This window comes from Gymnogyps californianus, chromosome 21, assembly GCF_018139145.2.
Source record: "Gymnogyps californianus isolate 813 chromosome 21, ASM1813914v2, whole genome shotgun sequence".
NCBI classification, from domain to species: Eukaryota; Metazoa; Chordata; class Aves; order Accipitriformes; family Cathartidae; genus Gymnogyps; species Gymnogyps californianus.
In genome coordinates, this window is record NC_059491.1 from 2,601,303 (window position 1) to 2,624,966 (window position 23,664).

Here is a 23,664-nt window from a genome sequence, read left to right on the forward strand (position 1 = left end):
GCTTCCTCTTTTTCAAGTTTGCCTCATCATTTGTTGACTGTCACTTCTTTGCAGCTCCACAGTTTCCTGAAAACATAACTTTCTGCACAGAAGAAGAAGAAAAAAAAAAAATCCCAAATTGCCACATTCTCAAATGGTGTAACTTGTTCTCACTTTGTGGATTTATCTTGATATAGAATCCAGTGAGCTACATGTATGAGTCTATGATCTCTTTAAAGTAGTATTGGTTGAAAATGCAATTTAGAAATTAGAAAACCTGATTGGTTTTGGTAACTGTGAAGGATTGTTTTCTTGTTGGCATCTAGGGGCCTGATCCTACCTCTGCTGAAGTTTGTGACAAAGTTCCTGATGATTTCAAGATAGCATGCACACTGTAACCAAATGGAATTTTCTATCAGAGTATTTAACCGATGATCTAAGGAAAGATTAAGGTAAAAGTTCATGACGGTTATTGCAGGGTAGATGGGTGTGAGTGAAGTGTGTGCAAACAACTACAGCCATAGCAAAGAGATTAAAAAGTGTGGCATGAACTAAAGGGCAGAGAGTGGACAAAGCCAATTGAATGTACGAATCTGTATCTGTCCTTAGATTACACGTTAGAGGTGAGATTACATATGTTACACACCTGGCACCTTCTAAAATGTGCTGTAATTTGTGTCCAGTCCTGTACTTGTGACTGGCTATCTGGGAGATGACTGCCGAAGTCACAGTATTGGGGACAGCCCAAAACCACAGCAGTGTAACGCTTGGCCTTGAGAAGTCTGCAGTTTATTTAGTCTGAGGAGGATGTAATCGCTTCTCCTCAGTTGGACCGTCACTTGGTCAATGCTACTACAATGGATTTTGTGGCGGATGTTGAAGGGTTTGCCCCTTTCTTAACGTTCGGTCCATGCTCCTTTTTTTTTTTTTTTTTTTTTTTTTTTTTTTTTTTTGCAGCCTTCTGCTGGGGTCTCATTCTAGCTCCGTATAATTTCTAATTGAAAGTAACAAGCGAGTGAAAAGCACAGAGACCCGCCACTCGCTCCGGCACCGCGCAGCCACAGCCACACCCGCGGGCCCCGGCGCGCATGCGCAACGATGCGCCCGCAGCCGCCCCGCTGCCCGGCGGAGTCCGCCCGGGCTGCGCAGGGGCGGGGCGCCGAGCCTGAGGGCGGTACTGTCGCGCATGTGCGCTGTCCCGCCTGCGGGGCCGACGCTCCTGAGGAGGCGGGGAGAAGGACGATGGAGGCGCGCAGGGTCTGCCGGCCCCGCTCACTGCCCGGGAGCAGCCGCGGCCGCCGCCACCACCACCACCGTCGGGGTCGACGTGCCGGCCTCTGAAGGGGCAGGGGACGGGACGCTCCGCCGGGCCGGGGAGCAGCCGGGGGCGCGGTGAGTCGGGGGCGCGGGCGCTGGCAGAGCGGTTACGCTGAGGGGAGCCCCCGGAGAAGCTTCGGGCGGACCAAGCGGCCTCCCGCGGGGGGGGGGACCGGTGCGTGTCCCCGGTGCGTGTCCCCGGTGCGTGTCCCCGGTGCGTGTCCCCGCGGGGGGCTGCGCGGCGACCCCTCCGCGGCGACGGGGCCGCTGAGGCTTCCGTCCCCTGGCGCCAGCGCGGAGCGGGCGGGAGCCGCGGTGCCCGCATCCCCTGCGGCCGGTCCCGCGGGCCGGCCCGGCCCGGCCCGGCCCGGAGGCGCTTGTTTCCTGCGCCGGCAGCCGCGTCGGGCGGCCCTGGGGAAACCGCGGGCTGTTGGTCCCTCCGCGGGCTTCCAGGTAACGCCTGCAAAGCCAGGAGGACTCTTCAACGGGAATACACCGTCGGTGCGCTCTAGTAACGTGAGCGGTAAGGAGCCCTGAGGTAGGATAGTTTCCCGAAAGAATAACAAGTAAAACCACTTAATCTGGCCCGCGATCTCCTGGTCACACATCAAGTGTGTGCGATCTGCCTCCTCGTTTGTTTGTTTTGACATCCACGATTCTGACTGGGGGGATGGCGATGAGTTTTAGGTTATTAATGCCCGTTCCTTGGTGGTGTAGGTGAGTGCGTTGGTGTTTCTGAAGCGGAAGGGTTAACAAACGGACTTGTTTTCCCTGGGTATTTAACATGTGATAGTCATACTATCTGGTTTTTAGTAGAAATAGCACTTGAGTATGTAATCAAAAAACTTGCTTCTAAATTTCAACTGCCGTCAGACCGCTAAATTTCAATATGGATTACTATTTTGGATTTTCTTCTTCAGGCACATTAGAATATGAAGTTCTAAACTAAACCAAAAAGGAAGTTTTGTCTACCCGATACAGTTGTTCCTTCTTCTTTGGGTGAGAGGGGGTTTAGTGCCTTAGGGATGGAGTTGTACGCATGTAACATCTATTGGAGTGCTTTCTTCAGCAAAATATAATAATAAAAAAATTCTTCACAGGTTTAAGTGATTAAGCAAACAGGGTTCTGTAGCAATGGGGCAAGTGATACTGTTTTTGGATATAACACTGTCCTCTTATGTCCTAATGGAAGGTTGATAATAAGGTACAAAATGAGGAGTTTTGAATGGCTGATGCAATTTCTAAGAAATTAGTAGAAATGCTGCAGTCTTGAAAGTGTGTTAAAAGTAGTGTGAGTATTTGGTCAGGACGGACCCTGCAGTAATCCTCTAATCATGATGATTAGGGCAATACATTTGACAGGAAAAGTTTGTTACAAAATAACAGCTTACAAGCTGTTCAAAAAAAATCGCTTGATGATTTGCAGCCTTATGCTCCTTGTGTAGCTGCTTTCATCGAAAGATCATATTTCTTTGTATGCTGTCCAGGGCAATGAAATAGCGGAAAAGATGGTTTTTTAAGATGTTAGTACGCATAACTCTTTACTTGGCCACCTGGATGTGGATTACATATTTATGAAAGCTTAGTAGAATTGTTTCAGACTTCCTTTGTAACTAGGACTCTTACAGTCAACCTGGAGTGTGATTTCTTAGTAACAGTTTAACAGTGTAGTAAAGCTTTGGGGATATTATGGTACTGTGTCCTTCTATGTAAAGATGGTTTGATGAAACCTCTGTGAAGTTCTGATTCATGGGAGCGTTCACTTATAATGACAGAAGTTGAAGATGGGAAACTACAGTAAAAGGTTGGATACATATGAATATGAATACGTAGAAGAATTTTTAAAATTTTGGGCATGACTTAGACCAGAGTTGCCTTTTCCCTAGTTTGTTGACATGTACTTAAAGTTTTTGGATCCAGTCCTGGAAGCTGTTCAGGGATAGTTTTGTCCTTATGTCAAATCTGCTTATTTAATAAAGGTCTTGTGAGGGAATGTTAATTAAACAGTACATGGTGTAAGCTGTAGTTAAAACATCCTGAATTGGAAAGTATTACATGGAAGGAATATCAAGTTCTTAGGCTGTATTTAGTAGGTCTGTACACCGTCTTACTTCCAGTTTTGTGCTAATCTGATTTTCTTTACTGGCGGCATCTGTCAGATGAAGATACTTCAAACAAAGTCACTTGGAAACGCACCTTATTTATTGCTTATTATATAAATTATTGTTCTCTGCACCTCTTAGTTAAGGGTGATGCTGTGGAATAGGATGCGTATGTATCAACTGTTAAGTTACTGAGAACTAATTCTCCATGAACTACTTCACAGATGTTGCCATTCCATACACTTTGTTAACTGTTGTTATTTTTATTTTGCTACGCCCAGATCAAGCTCTCCGTGTTTGGATAAAAAGGAATGAGGAGTTGATCACCTATGTAATGGGAAAGCAAAGGAAAATAACTATCTGGGCTTGTCAAATTTTTGTGTGTGCCTACTTTGCAGTGCAGATTTTTAAGAAATAATTATTTATAATTCTGACTTTTGAGAGTGGAGGCATAGTGCATATATGTGGATATATGAATATCTTTGAGAAATATGCTGTTGGGGATAGGTAAGAGGAGATGAGAGACTGCTTACTACTAATTTTCACCCTCAGTACTTCTGAAATAGTTTAGCAGCAGTCTGTATTAAGAGCTAACTAATGATATAGATAAACCCAACTATTTTGTATAATTCCTTAGGGTAATTCTGTGAGGACAGGGTGGTGGTTTTTTTTAAATACTTGGTTTCTAAATTTGATAATAAAGCACAGTTGCAGTGGTTGTTGGTACGTGCTTTTTCTCCTCCACCAGTTCCAGTGTATTTTTTTCCTGTCTGAATTATTCTTGAGGAGCTGATTTCCTCCATTGATTAATAATTATCTGCAGCAATTTTATTGGCTAATTCTACAAAATGGAATGTATTCATGTATACTAAGCATTAACTTTGACTCACTATAATAGTTTTGGTTAATATTAGCAAAGAGCATGGTACTCCAGTAAAGATATAGTCAGATCTGTAATTCTTTAAAAATCAGAAAGATGGTAAAGTATGTGGAAGTCTGGGTATATAAAGACGCTGAAGAAGCCTGTTTGGACCCTATGAAATAGATATACCAAACACAAGAATGATTTCAGCTTATAAAGAATAATCCTTAGATTTAAAAGTAAAAATTAAGGTATTACATTTTTTTTTTAAGATGTGTTGATTGATAGGCCTTTAATAAGTGCATTACAAGCGTGAGTAGCTACAAACAGGTGGTAAATGAATGTCTAGTTTTCTAACTTTATGGCTTTTTTAAATATTATTTTTAAATCTATTGAATAAAGCGCTCTGTTAAAATTCAGAAATTAAAATTTGGAGATCTTTCTGTGTTTGATGAGGAAGACTGTTAATTCAAAATCCAGTTTGCATGGGAGGGGTCAGGGTGGGAATCCATTGGAAATGCTTGTTCAAGTCTATCTGGAATCTCTGAAGTAAAAACGGTGGGCTAGTTTAGATTATGATTTAAAGAAAAAACAATGTAAGAACTTCCCTCATGGGCACACAGAGTAATTATGTGCATAAATCAACTAACTGGCACAAAATTTATACTGAGCTTAAAGTAGTCTAAAAATGGAGTTACTTTTTTCTGATTTTAGTTGTAAAAAATTATAAATGTGTTGAAATGACTATTTCCCAAGTCATGATCACAGGTGATACTAAGCAATGAGTAACCAACAACCAAATATTGATATATTTACAAGTGCAGGATCTTATAAATTATTAATGGATGACAGTAATTGTACCTCTTTGTAGTGCTGTTCTCTTAGGGTAAGCCTAATCTACAGCAGGAGCAAAAGTATTTTCTAATTTGATTAGGTGGTGGTTCTGTCTAATTTACTAATGAGCCAGTGCTCATTCTAAAATTACAACTTCATTTTATTGATGCTTTTGTTATCTGAAAGTTGGGATGCTGGGAAACATAGTACTTGTAAAATTGTGGAGATTGTCATCCTCTGGTAACTTTACAGCCAAATATCATTATTCTGTGAGTATTTTCCAGAGCCATAGTCCATTTTAATGGTTACAATAATGTTAAGGTGCATTCTCTACGGGATATAGTGGGAAGCGCATCCGAAGTGATGAAACTGTTTTTAAAACGTCTGCAAATTTTTAAAGAACCAACTTTTTCCCCGTGTTGAAATCAGCTGACTTGAGGAATGTACTGTTCCTCTAGACTGCATTATCTTAGATAATATTTGTTTATGGTTTAGTGTTTATTCATACACTGAAAGTTGCTTTCTATTTATATTCTGATAAAGCTTCTTCTACTTGGTTCAAATAACGATGAGAACTTACATTCAGGATTTCTAGTACTTTTGGGGAAGGATGGTTGTTTAAAGTTTGGGGTTTGGTTTGGTTTTTTTACTTCTGCAAAATTGCTGTCTAGCCAGCTGTTTACCTTTTATTTGTGCTGATTATTTGTGGAAGTGAAATACTTCACATTTGTCCTTATTTCATTTTGTTTGTTTTGGACTATCTCCCCAGTTTGTCACAAATGATTTAAGAACTTTGGTATCGTCCTCCAACTTGTTTTTGACTCTTCTCAGCTTGGTATTAATCTCATTTTTGTGAAGACCTGAATTTTATTAAGGTTATCTCTATTGCATTATTTTTTTGCTTACTTTGACAGGTTTTTTTCCTTCTATAGCTTAAAGTATTCTAGTTTTATTTGTTCAATATAGGTATCACCTTATAGGAGACTTTATAGTTTTTCCTGAGTCTTGATTCCTTGGCAAATATTTAAAGCTTTTCTTCCTCTTCAGTATATAAAATAAATTTATTTTATCCCATATATAACTGGAGACATGAATCTGTGCTGGTCTTGAAACAACTTTGTATTGAGCCTCTTCTAAATCTGGGGACATATGTGTTTTAATTCTGGTGGTTTTTCCTTCCAGTGTCTTCTGATTACCTTGAAGAACTTCTCAATTGCCCAGATCCTTTCGAGAAGTGTTTTATCAAAGTGTGTAAACTCAGTGTTTAATACTTACTCTATTAGCTTTGCTATAATACTGAGATTTTTCTTCTCTCTCCTCCTTATCCCCTTTCTCCTGGTATTTTTTCACAGGAATTGAATTTCTCCCTCACTGAGGTTCCTTCACTTCCAGTATGGAGATGAATCGAGAAAAACTGTCTACCAGTAAGGCTGATGTGAGCTCAGATTCTGCTTATCATTGCTCAACATGTCATGATGATGAGGAGTGGAGTAATACTAGCCGGGGACGAGCTAAGTCACGAAGTTTGTCCGCTTCACCAGCCCTAGGAAGCACCAAAGAATTCCGGTATGGCTCTTGGTTCTTCCTATTGTTGCTACCTTTAAGAAAAAAAACAAAAAAAAATTAAAAAATGAAGTTATCTAGATTTTAATTTTCACTCCTCTTTTTATATAACCATAGTCTTGCAGCTGTGACAAGTGATAATGAACAGAAATAAAAATAGTGTTTTGTGATAATAAATAGAGAGGGAGATGATTAGTGAACCATCCTGTTGTGGTCTATGCTGTGAAAAGAACTTGATTTTCTGAAGTAGCCATGTAGGTGGTCATCTCTAAACTGATGTTCATGTAAATAGGTTCTGGCTGGTTGTGGGGCCTGCCTTCTGTTTCAGTGTTTCTTGGGGGATCTTAAACTGCTTTTTGTAGATATTTTGGCAACATTCTATGTGTGCATATACAGTTTCAGCAAGACAACATGTTACTTATTTGCTTTGTATATGCTATTTAAATGCTGTCTGAAGTGAGTATGTCAGAGTCTGGATTCAATAAAGTGCGTTTAGAAATGGCTATGTGAAATTTAATAGATCCTTTTTTTGAAGACAAACTGCGCATAAAACTGCCATCTGTAGCATCATGTATTGAAATTATTTCTTAGTAAGAAAGTTAGTTAAGAAAGTATGGGTATATTTCTGGCTAGGAGAAGTTCTTAGGGTATAAAAGCTTAGAAGGTTATTGTTTATAGGCAGATAAACACAAAATACTAACTTTCAAATTTGAGGAACCCATTGTGCCCAAGTACTTCCAGGTTTTGACAGTAGATTTGAACTTTGAATACTATGATATTTGTCATATTTCAACCTAGCTTCGGAAGTTTTAAGTACCTTCCAGAAATAAAATACAAATGCATCTGTACTGAGCTATGTTAAGTCATAGCTTGATAGTAGCTCAGGTCACAGGAAAGGAACAGTTTTGTTCTTGGTTCCAGATCTTTAATTAGTAGGCAGAACTTTACCTCTTGCTCAACAAGTTGCTTTTAAGGGATTCTTAAAATGCATTTCAAATGGTTTTTAGTCCAAAATGAAGGCAGGAGGTTAAAGGTGCGGGCTAGACTAAGAGCAGACCTGTAATCAAAATGGCATGGCTGTCAAAACAGGTATCTGCAGAGTTGATAGTCTCAAAAAAGAATCAATCAACAGTAGAGACACTTCTGCAAATTTTTACAAATGCTCTAGCTAGAGCTCTAGTGCTGTGTATTAAAAACCTGTGTGAGTATTTAGGTTATATGGTAATGTGAGGCAGCACAAAATAAGTTTGTGCTTGCAGATTGTTCCACAGCAGTGCGAAACGCCCATTTTTTCTTTGAGCCAAATTTCTAATCTAGTTGCAAGGCTCTTGTCATGTGGACAGCTTGGACAGAACTTTTGATTTTGTGATCTTTGAACCCATTGTAAATATTGAATAGCATGCTGTGGTAGCAGTGTGTCTTGATCTTGTGGGAAGCATAGCAGAACTTTACCTTACTTACATTGTGACCCTCTAGTAAAGCACGGACAGAATCACGGAGGAGTTTCTCAACAGATGAAATTCTCGTCCAGAGTTACTGCTTTGCTGGTAGGAATGCTCTTGCAAGGCAGAGCATATATGGGTGAGGGTGAAGATTGCAGGGGGAAGCTTTCTGGTGAAGGGAGGCATGATAAAAGCCTTTATCTGAAGAGGCTAAAAGGTTAGGAAAATACTTGCTTTGCATACGTAGTTCAGAAAGTCAGTGTACTTCAATGCTTTTGGAAGGACACAAAGGAGCACAAAGGGCTGTGCTCTAACTACTGTTCTAGCTACTATGTTGTGTGTCATAGTCAATACGGAAGACTTTACATTAAAAGCGTGCTGTAAAACTGGTGTGTTTTCCCTTCTCCGCTTAAGCCTTCAAGAATGTAGACTTCAGTCAACCTGTGTAAAAGAGCATGTGGGCTAAATTTTTGTGTATTATCTTCTAGCTAAATAACTACTTTTTCTTTTTAAACTAGAAGCGATCTTTGTAGACCCTACCCATCGTGGGTTTGAATTAGAGTTATTGTTTATGAGATTTTTTTCGTTAAAACGCTCTGCATTCATTCACTGGCTTTCTTCAATTTAGTGCAAAATTGTCACAAGGCATTTTGCAGAATGTCAGGAAGTGATCTCAGGCTTGCTATGTAGTGTTCAGATTGAAGTAGTTGCCTATCTGCTTTGAACTGACAAATATATTTTCCTAAAAGATGTAATATTTCCAGTGCATTGCTGCTCATTCTTAGCAAAGACAGTCTTACTACAAACAACTTAAAATTCTGTTCACTCAAACATTTTACCTTCTATTGATTGAATAGTGCATAGATTGAGTACTAATAAAACCAAGTAAAATCTCAACAAAAATGTATAACAATTATTAATTAGAGCTTGCAGAGAAAACTTTGTTTGAATGTCATGCAGGTCAGATGTGGATATTTAATGCCTCTTGTAGGAGCAGAGTTTAGCCAGTTACTGGGAGTGGCATGGAATAACGACCTGTGTTGAAAGAAGGCAAAAAAGACAGTTATTTGGGAGAAGGAAGTTATTTGAGTGGAGCAAGAAGTGGGAGGTGATGTTGCCAGGATGTTATTTAACTATCCTGATTTCAAGTGTAATTGTTCACAAGTAGATAGAGACTTGCTGTTCCTTTACATGTATTGGTACACACACTAATTTCTAATTATGTCAGTCCTTGCTCATTTTTCTGTTTTAATATAAATAAGGTAAACTTTATAAAACACTTAGCAATACTCTTATCTGACAGGATTAGTCATGCCTGGACTTACAAATGGGAAAAAATTATTTAAAAAGCAAATATCACTTCTGTGTGTTGATGCAGGAAATTAAATACTCATTTTCATTATTGGAATTCAAATCTTACACATATTTTATTAGACATGGAACAAATAAGATGTTGCTGTTATTCCTTAATTATATCTTTTTAACTTGTCATCTGGTTTTGATTTTTATTAGATTACTGAGGGTTTTTTTAGTACTAAGAGTTGAGTCATCAGGCTGGGCTGAGCTGCTTTATAATATACACAATAGAAGGCAGTGCGGTAATGATTTGTTACTCCCAAGCAATAGGTTACTTACCAGTTCCTGTGTTAATTGAATTAAGCACAGGAAAGGCATAGTTCCCCCTTTTTTTTAATGGAATAATTCTAATAGCATTTACATAATGTTTCAACAGTTACATGACTTGAGTAAGTTTTACTCCTCCATATACCTTAGAATGGAAGGATTTGCGTTTTATTAATTTATTAAGTGCAAAGATTTAAACAACAAAAAAAGTGTTTAAATGATCGGGACACCATTACTGTGACTTGACCATGGCAAAAAAATCTGAAGGTGTTGCCTTGGTGTTGGAGATTTCATTGTAAATGCTTGTCAAGACTTACACTGGGAAACCTAATTTATATACATTACTGTACCTTATTGAGATGAAGAGCACTCATTAAGCTATTTTATGTGTATTTATACCAGATTTAATCATTCTGCATGTCCTGTTCTAAAATTGTGTGCTCTTAGATAAGATGTAGTGCTTCAAGAAATATAGAAAAGAAAGTATCGTGGTTATTGTGTCTGCAGCAGTGAAGCTGATGTCACTTAGGAATTGATGCAGACTAATCCTTTACACACGCTAACGACGCACAACTAACAGTCATTGTAGGTTTTTTTTGCTGAGAACATGGCCTGAAAACAACAGTCTTGGGCTTATTTTTTTGTTTGTATGCTTAGTTATTTGCTTGCTCGCTGTCAACAGAAATTAGTGCATGCCAAAATACTACGGAAGAGAAAGTGCTTCTACTATATAAACAAAAGCCCTGGCTTATGTTTTGTATTTTAATTAATTGATTAGGCACACTTGTTAAGTGAAGGTTGTGAGACTACTGAATTACATAACAAAAACTGAACGCTGCTGCTCCTTTGCTCAGCTACTGTTACTACAGTGATATTTTGAGTTTCTTTTGAATGTTGCCACAAGTCTCTCATTTGGTAATTTCTCGGTGTTATTAAATAATTTCCTACAAAATCTGAAATGTTCAGTCAACTACTGCTCAAGTACATGGTTGAGTACTTGAAGTGTTAAATACTTGTTTATGCTATTATGTTGACTATTATTTAGGATTACAACAAATTGAGGAGTTTGAAAATGTGTCCTTTAGTTATTTAAATGCCTTCTTACTCTAGCTTTAAAAAAAAATTAAAGTTTTTTTAATATGGAAGAATTGCATAGCTAATTCTGAAACAGGAGTTATCTGTGCTTTGTTTCTTAAACATAGGAATTTTCCTTTTCACAGTAGTGAGACCTTGAAAATGGATTATGTTTTTATAATTTGGGATTTATCTACACATTTTTTTGGTGTCTCTGAGAGACACATGTACTGTTCTGTATTGTAGTGTCCAGAAGAGTTGAGATTAAATAGAATCTTTGCAGGCTTGACATAAGTTTACAGAATCAACTTGAGAAAACTTGACCATATTTTCTTTGAGGCTGTGATGCTTCCTTTGTGCAAAGTGAAGATGAAATGAATACAAAAAGAATATGTGCCTGGTACTAATATTTAGGAAGTGATTACTTAGTATGTGGAGGGGATAAACTGTGGGTGAGGCTTTGATTAAAATCACTTTCAAGGAGTGGGTACAGGAGTTAAGTTTTAGATTTGAAATGTGAGAGCTAATACTTGTAAAATTACATTGGCTGATCAACCACAAATGTAGGTTTAAGAAATGTACTTTGCCCTGTATTGCTTAGTGCAGCTTTTTCGAAGAAGTGATTTTGGTGGTTGGGGAGCTAATTATACCCAGTTTGTCATCACATGTCTTTTACTTATTGATTATTTTTATATGTATATATTTAGGAGAACACGTTCCTTGCATGGACCATGCCCAGTGACCACATTTGGACCAAAGGCCTGTATGCTGCAAAATCCTAAAACGATTATGTAAGTACTTGTCAAATGAATGGTATTATGCTTGTTCTATGTGAAAGAAAAAAGTTTGCTTTTCCACTATGCACCCCCTAATCAGTATTGTTTGTATTTTACCTGATATTTAGATTTTCGTGTTGCTTGATTGCCAGCTTGGGGTCTGTATTGCCAAAATTGGGCTGCCATTTTTATCACACATTGACCATTTAAGAAGTCAGTCTGAGAGGAGAATGGATAGCACTGCTGAACTGTATTCTCAAGTAAAACCCCATTAGATGTGCATTAGCTTGATCTGCATGTTGAAAAGTATAATATGGGTTTGAATGTCATGGTTGTTTTTTTTCTCCCAAGGGATGTCAGGACATAATCAGTATTTCTCTTACGGATTTATAGTGGTTTTGCTGGTTGGAATACTTCCTGCAGGGTAACAGACATAAGAGGAAATTAATTTTACTGGTTTTACATTACTAATTCATGTGGTGTTCTTAGGCCCACTACCTACTGCCTAAACTAATGGGAGTTTTTTCACAGCTCAGTATATCTATTTTGGAAAAAAAATTTAACCGTTTCACATAAAAATATGGCAGGACATGTGAATAGTATTAAGTACTGAAGTTTAGACATGTTTTGCATAATCTGCAATCCATAGTTTGAGGTCAACAATGGCAACTATAATAAACACTTTCCAACGTGACTGACAGTAAACTCGCCATGTGTATTAAACAGCCTTGTAGCAATCTAACTATGATACGGCGAAGCTCTTGGCAGCATTTTGTTTATTCCATCAACTTGAAATATGTAGAGAGCAGTGTTTCTGAATGATAGAGGAACAAAAATTTTTATGGACAACACAAGGAAAGGAGGAGAAATTGTTCTGTGTACTGTGAAATCTGAGGAAAGCCTTCTCCCTCTCTTGGTATTATGTGTTTGAGCTGGTAGTTTGAATTTTTGTATTTGATCTATGGCACTTTCAGCATATGGATATCATTAAGGCAAGTTTGCTTTTAGACTCTGCTGATAAATTTAATGTGAAAATAAGGGTTGGTTTGTGTTTAGCAGGTCTATAAACATTTTAATTTTGTAGGTTGGGTGGTATAAAAGTGTTGCTTTTTACACCATGTATGATATACTTAATAAACGGTGTCTTGACTTGGTCAAATGAGGAATGTCAGGGTTCTACAGATTAACCAACTTAGTGGTCCCTATTTTTGTCTCTTTAAAAAGTTTTATTTCATTGTTCTTTCAGTTAGATGTAAGGTATTTGAGTTAAGTATTTATTTGCCTAAATCTTTACCTAAATAGTAGCAGTCTTCCTCAAAACAGGGTGGTGGTATCCTAACTTTTCCTGTGAAGGTGTGGCGGAAATCTTGCAGTGTACAGTAACTCTTAGCTTCCTCATTCTTTCTGTCTGTTCTAAAGTTGGTGGCTTGGAGTGCTGCAGTTCATCTGAAAACCCAGCTTGCATTGTGTGTTTACCCACCTGACTGTGGTGAACATGCTCCTCCCCATGGGCTGGGCCAGCATGGTACAATATAATGATAGTGTCAAGATCAGTTGAGTATAGAGGCTGCAGGCAGTACTAAACGCACACTACTTGCCAGGGAAAAGACTGCTTATGCAGTGTTCAGAATAGCTGGGGAGTTAAAGGGTGCTCTCAGATCACTGAAGGAAAGGACTATTTGAAGACCAAATTGTAAATTACTGTTCTTACTATATGTAAGGTATTTGTTGTGGCTTCTAAAAACAAGCAAAACCTTTTGTCTGGGTTTTTCTTCTCTACAGTCAGTAATATTGTTAAACTCTCTTCACGGGAGAGAATTTTTTAACAGAAAATTTTAGTTTTTATGTACAGGCATAAGTTAGTGAAGGTCTTGGTGTCTCTTTAAGTGCTAGTGTTGATGATTGTATTGAAAAACCTGCTTTCTGAAGACCATTATGTAAGATGACCAGATGAATTGAATGACTCTGCAGTGAAAAAAGAATCAGGTGCTTGTGTTGTTGAGGAGAGGGGAGGTCAAATACCTGTTTTTAAACTCTTTCTTGAAAAGGGATTTTTCTTACGGAATCTTGCCTGTGAAGATCTGTAATAAACATTTTATACAGGATTTTTCTGTAAAGCCTCACAACTTTTTATTGGGACTGATTGAAATACTTAACCGGGGAAAAAAATTTTTAGAGAAAAATGTTTTCTTTTGAGGTAGCAGTTTATTAATAAGTGATAAAAGCCTCAGCCTGGTTTTTTTTGGAGCTGTTGCATTTGCCTGACTTCTGGAAAGAAACATGAAGATCTTAACGCATGTAATGAATAATCTTTCATTTAGTAGAGCTACATGGAATTGGTGAGTACAGTTGAAATAGGCAGACTGTCTTTGAAGTCTGTATTAGTTCTAGGTTTATTAAATGAAAAGCAGTGCTGCAATCTTTATTTCTTTGCCAGCTTTAGAAGATAGGCTAATCATCTTGAAATGGTTTTGGGGGTGGTTTCTTCATGTGTATTTTTTATCTTTTAACAGTATTGAAATTAGAAGAATTTAATTTTATGAAATGAACTTTAGTATAGAAAACGCTTCCGTAGTCACCATGTGTATTGAAAATAGCATATAAAACTTCAGCTTCAGTTCCTTTGCAACTGTTCGGCAGCAATAAACACATTAATGCAACTCTTGCTACTTTATTTTATTTTACTTTCAGTTTAGCTATTGGTTGGTTAGTCAAGTCAGAGGAAGCCTTCCAAATTCATAGTCATCTCAGATTCATGACGATATTTGAGACCGAGTATGGTATATTCAAAACGTCCTTACACTGACCCAGGGGATTGGACTAGGCTGTCTCCAGAGGTGCCTTCCAACCTCCACTATTCTATGATTCCTTGATTTTAAAATACAATGAGATGAAACGTAATGTTGAAAGCCTGTATGTGATACTGAGTGTAACTGCATGTTTGTATTCTTCTGTGTTATGTAATATTTAGAGAGAGAGAGAGAGATATGGCACTGTTTGTTAGTAAAGATTATTGATATTAGAGTACTTCATTAAACTGTAGTTTCTGCTGTATTTGTATGTAGAATATAGGCATTTTGGAAAGGAAAATGAGCAGGTTATTCCACCTCCATCATGATAATCTGTTTTATTTTAACCCTTGGAGTGCTAAATCCAAATCTCTCTGTAAATTTGGCTTGTTCAGCATATACTAATCTGCTTTGCTTTATGGATTATATCTGCATGGTATGGAAAAGGATGGGATGCTTGTAATACATGAATACAACTGTGAAATTGTGTAGCTTAGAGGTAGATATAAATGAAGAAGGAAAATACAGCTGGGTATTCCTGAATCAATTAAATGTATTATAGAGCAACATGAGGGTTCTGTTACTGAACCCTCTTGAAAGCCACAAAATTATTTGTGTACATATATTTAGTTCTTGAGGTTCTCAAGTCTTAGAATGCTGTCCTGACAATAGGCAGACGGTAGTTTTAAAATACTTTTAAAAGTTGTTGGTGGGGTTTTTTTGTGGTTTTTTTTTTGTTTTTTGTTTTTTGTTTTTTTTTTTTTTTAAATTTAAAGTAGTAGTTGTGCTACTTTAAGCAGATAAACTTGTTTTGGGATCAACACTTGTCATGATTTAACCCCAGTCGACAGCTAAGCACCACGCAGCTGCTTCCCCCTCCCCCCTCCCAGTGGGGTGGGGAGGAGAAAAAAAAAGTAAAACTCATGGGTTGAGATAAGAAAAGTTTAATAACTAAAGTAAAACACTACTAACTAATAATAATATAATAATAATAATTGTAATGAAGAGGAATATAACAAAAAAAAAAGAAATAACACCCAAGAAAAGACAAGTGATGTACAGTGCAATTGCTCACCACCCGCTGACCGATGCCCGAGTAGTGCTTCTGTTAAAGTCCCTGTTTGCACAGGTTACTAGCATGGTAGCAGTTACTAGAATGGACACCTTAATACTGTGTTACCATCTTAATATAGTAAAGGATTAATTGGTTTCATGGGGGAAGAAGCCTTATTACAATATGAACTATTGCATCCTTCTTTCAATTGTTCTAGGACTGCGTGCAATTATAATTAAGGATATATTCTTAACAGACCAGAATGTTGTCAAAGCAAACTGTAGTAACATTGTCTTTTTTTCTATTCTCTAGGCACATTCAGGATCCAGCAAGCCAGCGGTTGACATGGAACAAACCTCCCAAGAGCGTCCTTGTTATTAAAAAGATACGTGATGCCAGTCTGCTGCAGCCTTTTAAAGAGCTTTGTGTGTATCTTACTGAGGTAATGAAATGTAAATTCTATTTTTTACCATAATTAAAAATTTTACCTCTAAACTGTTTTTAATTTCTGATTCTGTTGAATGTGGAATGTGCAGAATTGTATAGTGCAAACACATCGTTTTACTCATTGCCACTGGAAGTAGTAAAACTTGTTTCAGAGCTTAAGATCAGTACTTAAGTACTTTAAGTACAGAGCTTAAAAAAAAAAAAGTCAAGTCAAAACTTTCCCTCATTCTGTTTGCAATTCTAAGCTACAGGGCATGGGATATAAAAAGCTTTAAACCTTGAACAAACAGCAGTGTTACTGTATCATGTAATCTATATTCCAAAGTTTAGTTTAATTTATTAGATGGTCTGTGCGTGTTGCAAAATTCTCATTAGAATTACACCACACATTAAGAATAAACCCCACAACCAACAGGTGCAGACCACTTCTGTAAAATGTTATTTGTATGTTTTAAATTAACACAAATTATGGGGAGAGTCAAATATTTTGTCATTTTAAGAGGTTATTAACAAGCTTCTCTTACCTCTCTTAAGGAGAACAATATGATAGTATATGTAGAAAAAAAAGTATTGGAAGACCCTGCTATAGCTAATGATGATAATTTTGGACCAGTGAAGAAGAAATTTTGCACCTTCAGAGAAGGTATGGTAATGATTTCTTGAAAGTAAAGTTGAAGTATATTGCTTCTTTGTCTTGGTATTTCCTTAGTCATTGGGTCAAGTTTGTAAAACTAACGTGTCTCTTGCAAACAGCTGTTGTTACATCTTAGTTGTGTTTTTTTATATTTGTGAGTGAATGTTCGTGTGCTGCACTTAATTTGTGTTAGGAAATTAAGACTGTTGATAAAACCTAATTCAAAACTTCTGTTTCAATGTTGCTTCTAGATTATGATGATATCTCCAATCAGATAGACTTTATCATATGCCTGGGAGGAGATGGGACCTTACTTTATGCTTCTTCGCTTTTCCAGGTTGGTCTTTATGGGAAATAGACTTAAAGACCTCTTTTCGTTTTGAAGTATTTGAAGGTGGTTGGTTTTGTTTTTTTCCTTTGTTATTGAGGACAGCATTTATCATTTGCTGTTCATTCCTTTTTTTTATCAAGTCTGTTTTACCCTATACCTTCTGAAAATAATGTATGTAAAGTGTTTTTATTATGCACAGTTGAAGTTACATCAATAGTCAAAGTATTTACAGGCAATTAGTTGAAGTATGAATTGCTTTTATTCAGTAGCTTTTAAATTCTTTTCTTTATTGATAGGGTAGTGTACCTCCAGTTATGGCTTTTCATCTGGGATCCCTTGGATTTCTTACTCCATTTAATTTTGAGAATTTTCAGTCCCAAGTCACTCAGGTTATAGAAGGTAAATTTAAGGGAACAAGGTGTGGTGTTTCTTTTTGTTACATTTTCTGTAGCTTTTTCCAAGACTAGTAAATTTTCTTAACCAACTCATGTAGGTTGTCCCGTAAGATTGAGTCACAAGAAATGTATACTAAGCTAACGAAAGTACTGCATTTCATTGACCCATTCACTGCTGCTTTCCGTACTATTCTGTAAAGGAAAATGGCTAAAAAATAACTTTGTCCTGTGCGGAGTAAACAAGTAAAGGATGATGCAGAATTTGTTAAATGACAGATAAACATACAAATAGAGTGTAGCTCTGAAGCCTGTGGTAGTCTGTTTCTGTAAGCAGTGCAGTGCTTAAATACTGAGAAGTCAGGCAAATAAAATATTTGAGGAAAGAAATACTCTGTTTCTTCAATATGAGGTTATTTGAGTTGCATCCAAAGTAGATTCCTGAAAAAAATGTATAAAATTCTCACATTACTAGAATGTTGTCTTTTAATAGGTGTTTCTAATGCACTGATTTTCTTTAAGCTTAGCTTTTGCCTTAGTGAAGATCACATGAGCCTAACAGTGTTTTCCAATCTTGATCATGTCCATATAAAACTTAAATTTTCTTTTTACATCATGAGGAAAGGGAGGAAGGACTGGGTTCAAATTTGACTTTAATTTTGCTCATTACTACTAAAAATGAGTTTTGAGCTTTAACCAAATGTAGACAATTATCTTGTGAATGAAATTGGGAATGTTGAAAGCATGGGCAGTAGACGGATGGCATTTCATACAGTTTGCTAGTCATTACAGAGTTTTATTTACTATACTAGCATATCATTTTTGTGTACTTTCTCCTATATTTCACTTCTAGGCAATGCAGCGCTTGTTCTACGAAGCAGGCTGAAAGTGAAAGTAGTAAAAGAGCACAGAGAGAGAACGACAGTACAAAATGGTATAGAAGAAAACGGAGTAGTGTCTACAAGTATAGACAAAGAAGCGGGCAAGCAAATTATGCAATATCAGGTCAGAGGGCAAAATAAGCAAAAGAACTAATATGCTGTTTGTAAATTGCTTTGTTTTATTGTAACTTTCCCCTTTTCATTAGTTTACTTACATTAGCCCAGATCCATATTGCTCTAATTCACATATTCACAAATAATGAGGAAGTGGTGTACTTCATTACTTTCTGCAATCATAAGTGCTAATATTGTACTTCCCTGTAGTAATCTTTTCCTTCTGTTTTGAAAACAAAGTAGTAGTTCTAAAGTGGGATATCCCAAAGATTTTTGTAAGTGAAAAGAAAAACCCTGCACGTTGTTAGTAACCAGCTTCTGGAAATAATTCTTAACATCTAAAAACTTCAGCTGGCACTTGATAAGACAGAAGTGTAAAGAGAGTCTAATTTGGCAGGTACTGAATCAGCATGAATTTTTCAAAGATCTGGAAAGCATGTTTCAGCTTGTCATTTATTACATTGCCAAGTCAGCAGTAACGAACTGGCGTAACATTTGATGTCATGGCAGGTCCTGAATGAAGTTGTAGTGGATCGTGGTCCTTCTTCTTACCTTTCCAATGTAGATGTCTTTCTGGATGGACACCTGATAACAACAGTGCAAGGAGATGGTGAGTCTGCTTCTTGAGTTGAATTGCTTATCAGTTCATGTGTAGACTGTTGCTATTTTACTGGAGGATTTTCTCACATGGAAACAAAATCTCAAGTTTCAGTTCACTGGTGGCAGAAAACATTAGTGTGCAAAGAACAGATATGTTTATTCAGTGGTAACTAATGTGTTCCATAACAGAGCATTGAAGTGTTGTAAGCTTTGTTCATGGACTTGTGAAGGCAAGTGGCAGTTTCTTTGGGTATGATACGTTAGGGCTAAGGGCAAGAAATAGCTCAGAAAAAAATTTGCTTGGATATCTGGAATTTGCTGAAGGCCTGAGATCTCAACTCCTGAAATACAGAAGTTCATCTTTAAAGCTCTTACCCTGAAAAAAATGAATGTCACTGTTACAAAGTTGTGTAACCTGAGATCTAGAAGTTTATGCAACTTACATGAAGCCATAGAACAAACATGCTGTGCTAGGATTAGAAGAGAGTTTTTAACTTTTTGTGTATTAGTCTGCAATTCTCCTGTGAAATACAAGTTGATACATTCTCTGCTTCATTTTCATAACAGTGCTATTTCTTAGTCTTCTTCCAAAATAACGCATTGATTGTAATGCTTATGTAAGTGAAATGTTTGCTCCTTTCACAGGAGTCATTGTCTCCACGCCGACTGGTAGCACTGCATATGCAGCTGCAGCAGGAGCTTCTATGATTCATCCAAATGTTCCTGCAATAATGATCACCCCAATCTGCCCTCACTCATTGTCTTTCAGACCTATTGTTGTTCCTGCTGGAGTGGAACTCAAGGTTAGCTTCTGTTATTTCTCTTTCTAAGTTAAAAACTTCTGTAATAACCACGTGAATCTGACCAAAGCAGAAGAGGTTAGGAAATGCTGTGTATCTCCTGCATTCTTTCATTTGTAGGAGGACCAGATCAAGCCTGGTTGAAGAATGCATCTTTGTTTAAAATAATATACCCACTAGCAAAATACTTTACATTGCTTCCTACTGGATTGTAGTTGTGTAACGTTCTGCAAAATGGGCATACGTACATTTGCATTCTAATAAAATTTTACATAATTTCGGCTAAAGTGCATGTAAATCAGTGGTGTTTAAGGGAATGAAAAATTCTGCTTTCGTGGCTAAAAAAACAAATACTGCGGATTTTGAGTATATTGGCAGTTATCTGCAATTCACTAATTATTTTTTGTTAATGCTGTCTTGCAGAACAAAAGGCCGGTAATACCTGAATATAAAATGGACTTGGTTAATGTGTGTTTTTAACAAATAGCCATGTGTAAGGAAGAACACCTTTCTGCTTCTTGTATCCGTTGCAAGCTTCCAGTCTACTTAAGTTGGAAGAGAGCTAGTATGTTTAGAAGGGCTCTCCTAGGGATGTTAGAAGATTAGCATTAAGAAATAAGTGTCTATTGGATTTTTTGTTCCTGTTTTACAACATAAATCAAATGCTTATTTATGGCACTACTCAGTCCACAATTACGTTCACGTCAGTGGGTGTTACTGGCCAATGGTAGTCAATTCTTTTCTCTTAATAGGAATGTATGTTAAATATGAGCAAAACTTCCTAAATTTGATAGCTTTAGATTCATTATGTATTAAAATCTATTTTTCTGGATTAACTTTATTATTTTTCTTGAAAGAGATGCTAAGTCAACTGATGTAACTGAATTAAAGCATGCACTGGCTGTAACTGGAAGGTCTTTCTGGTTTATGACCTTGTACTTACAAAGAGGGGTTTATTGCATGTAGAAAAATATGCAATATGCCAAACACGAAACGAAGGTTTGGAACTTGTGTGGTATGTTACTGCACTGTTGTTATGGGCAGATTACGAATTTCAGTGCAATTGTAAAGTTGCAAAGAGTCAGTTCTGTACTCAGAGGGAGAATGGAGATGGTGTTTGTTCCTTGCTCTTGAAAAATAGGTTTTGGACGTGAAATTTAGTTCTTTTCTCTTTTTCAGATTATGCTCTCCCCGGATGCCAGGAATACAGCATGGGTTTCGTTTGATGGAAGGAAGAGGCAGGAAATATGCCATGGAGACAGGTCAAGCCTTTTTTTGATTGTAGCATCTCTCTATAAGTATAGAAAATACTGATTCGTGCACTTCTCTTGTTCTCTAACATCTGTCAAAAGGGTTGCTGGCAGTGAAGAAACAAGCTTTTATAAACCCCAACACCTCTTACAGCACAAACTGCACTAAACGTATTTAATTTCTAACTTGAGTTTTTTAGATCTTCCTATGAAAGCAAGTGAAATGTTAAGACAAAAGCATGTAAACATTGCATGCTTGGCAAGGAAGATGGGCATGTCTTTAGGAAATTCTGTAAATTTAACTTAAAGATAAATCTTAGGAGTTTGAGAAGATGTAAACCAACAGGAGTTGCATGTAAGCAGTGGCTCTGAATAATGCCGTATGGTTTAAACTGTATTAACTTAGTGAATGGTTGTGGTCACTTGCAATGCTGTTGCCTTGAGTGAGCAGAATGCAGCGTGTGAAGTTTCCTCAGTTTTTATGTGCAAAATGTGGTGGCTTATCCTAATGGGAGGTAATTTAAGGCAACTGTGTGATATATGACTGGTAGACTTGCTATTTAGGATGACTTCTTTTTTTTCTTGGTCCATAGAAGTTGCCAGGAAGGAAAATGTATAGCTGGCATGGCACTCCATCTTGAACTGTTTGTATTTCCTCTGAGATCTATAGAAAGATCTGTAGAATAGATCAGGAGGCTGGTAAGGATTCAAACATGAGATTGGCCCTTTGTTAGATGCTAGACTTCTTAGTGCTGTTGCTTATAGTTAAAACTTGAAACTTAAAGGCCAAGGTGGTGACTTACATTTTCCTTTGTCCCTGTGTTGTTGATGTGAAGACCAGCAAAAGACTGCAGGATGTCATGGAGTGGGTTCGGTATTCTCACTGTGTCAACAAGTGCTGTGCTCACTCTGTTTAGATGAGCCTGCAGACTTGGTTATTGCTTGATTATGGAAACTCACTGTTTTACCAAGTTGGCTGAACATAGCGCTATGTTAGCTAGTGAATAGAAGATTTATTTATTTTTTTTAAATTGCTATTCATTGCCCTTGACTGACTGGGGTATTCCTGTGTTGTTGCAGTATTAGCATCACTACCTCTTGCTATCCCCTTCCTTCAATCTGTTTCCGAGATCCTGTGAGCGACTGGTTTGAAAGCTTGGCTGAGTGTTTACACTGGAATGTTCGGAAGAAGCAAAATAACTTTGCTGTTGAAGAAGAAGAATTTTGAGTGTCTACATCTAACAAGACTCATGGGAATGGAAAGTGGCAGTATCCCTTCTATATGCTTGGATTTTTAAGTTTTTGGCTGACAAGTGTGGTCACCATCTCAGACATATATAGTGATTATAGCTTATATCTGTCTGATCTGCTGATGGCTGGAAATTATTGTGCTACTTCCTGTCCACCAAGAGTGGGAATGGAAGAAATTAGGCTCTGATTGTTGTAATCCAATGTGAATTTCCTTCAAATGAGCAATCTGAAAATGGATTATTTCTGATTGGTATTGACAACCGCATCTGTAAATTTGATTGTAACCTATAACTTATCAATAACATGGTAGGCTGAATGTAGATACGTAATAGAAAAGTGGTAGTAGAAAAGTGGCATTAAAATATTCTGTTTAATTTGGTATATTTGTAATTCCATTTAAGACTGCTATGCATATAAAGGCTCTAAGAAATTAAAAAAAAAAAAAAAAGCTCCTCTCTCTTAGCTTAAATAGGTCTTGCCCAGAACAGCTCCCCATCAGGATAGCGCTAAAATACTTTCTCCTTACTTGTGAATGTGACACACTGTGAAGAAACACCCATGAAGAATGTTTTTTTATTAATAGATGGAACTAGTAAAAAAAAGTATATATTTTTTTATATATATACATATATATATCTTATACCCATTTGAACAGTGTTTGACCCTTGGCTGTCATCACTGGGTAAATATCCACAAATAGCATGGACGAGCATTAGCGTGGACTTGGTTATTACAGTGATCTCCGTTTTTGTAGCTGAGCTAGTTTATAGCTCTGCAGTTCCTGTTGGTGGGAAACATCAATGTGTTGTTTTTTCTTATTTTTGTTTGATTCTCTGGAATAAATGGTAGCATTAGAGACTATAAAGTAAAAAAAGAAATTCTCCAAGTGTTCAAGAAGAATCTGGACTTCAATTACTACTGTATTGTCTAGTTCCACTATTGTCTTGAAGAAGAGAATATCCTGTACTAGGCCCTGAATGCCCTCAACTTCCATAGGTACCTTCCAGCTCTTGGTGCTGAGTAACACAGAAGGGGATACTGCATTGGTAGGCTGATAAACGAGAGGACACATTCCCAATAGAGTAGCAATGGTGCCTTCAGCACACTCAAGATACTCTGTGTCTCGTATTTACTTTTTTAAGATGCTTTCAAATGTTTCTAACTTCTCTATGTACATATTTTATTGTATGTGCTTTTATGAAAGAAAAAAAACAAAAAACAAAAAAACTAGTTGGGGGAAAAAAGGGTTTGTACTGTACTTTAACTGAAAAATATCAAACCCAAGTATAATGTTTACATTTATGTTCTCTGTGGTGCAGTCTCATGATCATACTATCCAAACTTTAGCATTTTCAAAGTCTTGCTGCATTGGTCATTAAAGGAACGGACATTATCTGTTAAATTTAAGCCTATGGCATAATATTGTGGAGGAATTAATTTACTGATTAAGGTGGGATTTCCTTGAAAGTGGAGTGAGAAGCTCTGTTGAACTTTTCATGATTGTCTTATGTTGTTTATGTGGTCCAAAGTGGTAATGGGAAATGTATTA

At 37.2% G+C, this 23,664-nt stretch overlaps 1 protein-coding gene across 3 annotated transcripts; it reads left to right on the plus strand.

Annotated features, from left to right (window-relative positions):
* The first annotated feature begins 1,235 nt into the window (after positions 1-1,235).
* Positions 1,236-22,494, plus strand: NADK (NAD kinase). 3 transcript variants are annotated; one of them, XM_050909512.1, is made up of 12 exons: positions 1,236-1,371; positions 6,447-6,660; positions 11,504-11,587; positions 15,728-15,857; positions 16,397-16,505; positions 16,748-16,833; positions 17,124-17,226; positions 18,073-18,224; positions 18,725-18,824; positions 19,460-19,617; positions 20,794-20,876; positions 21,945-22,494. In XM_050909512.1, exons 2-12 carry the CDS (start codon positions 6,488-6,490, stop codon positions 22,090-22,092), a joined length of 1,326 nt encoding a protein of 441 aa, XP_050765469.1. In that variant the 5' UTR covers positions 1,236-1,371; positions 6,447-6,487; the 3' UTR covers positions 22,093-22,494. The 3 variants fall into 3 exon arrangements, with proteins under 3 accessions (XP_050765469.1, XP_050765471.1, XP_050765470.1); XM_050909514.1 differs by having other exon boundaries at positions 16,400-16,505; XM_050909513.1 differs by lacking the exon at positions 1,236-1,371 and adding an exon at positions 6,297-6,341.
* The last annotated feature ends 1,170 nt before the right edge of the window (positions 22,495-23,664 follow it).

Coding starts and splice junctions, on each gene's coding strand:
- NADK (XM_050909512.1), top strand. CDS start 6,488: ATGGAGATGAATCGAGAAAAACTGTCTACCAGTAAGGCTGATGTGAGC. Junction 16,506..16,747: donor ATTTTGCACCTTCAGAGAAG/GTATGGTAATGA, acceptor TGTTGCTTCTAG/ATTATGATGATATCTCCAAT. Junction 18,825..19,459: donor AACAACAGTGCAAGGAGATG/GTGAGTCTGCTT, acceptor CTCCTTTCACAG/GAGTCATTGTCTCCACGCCG.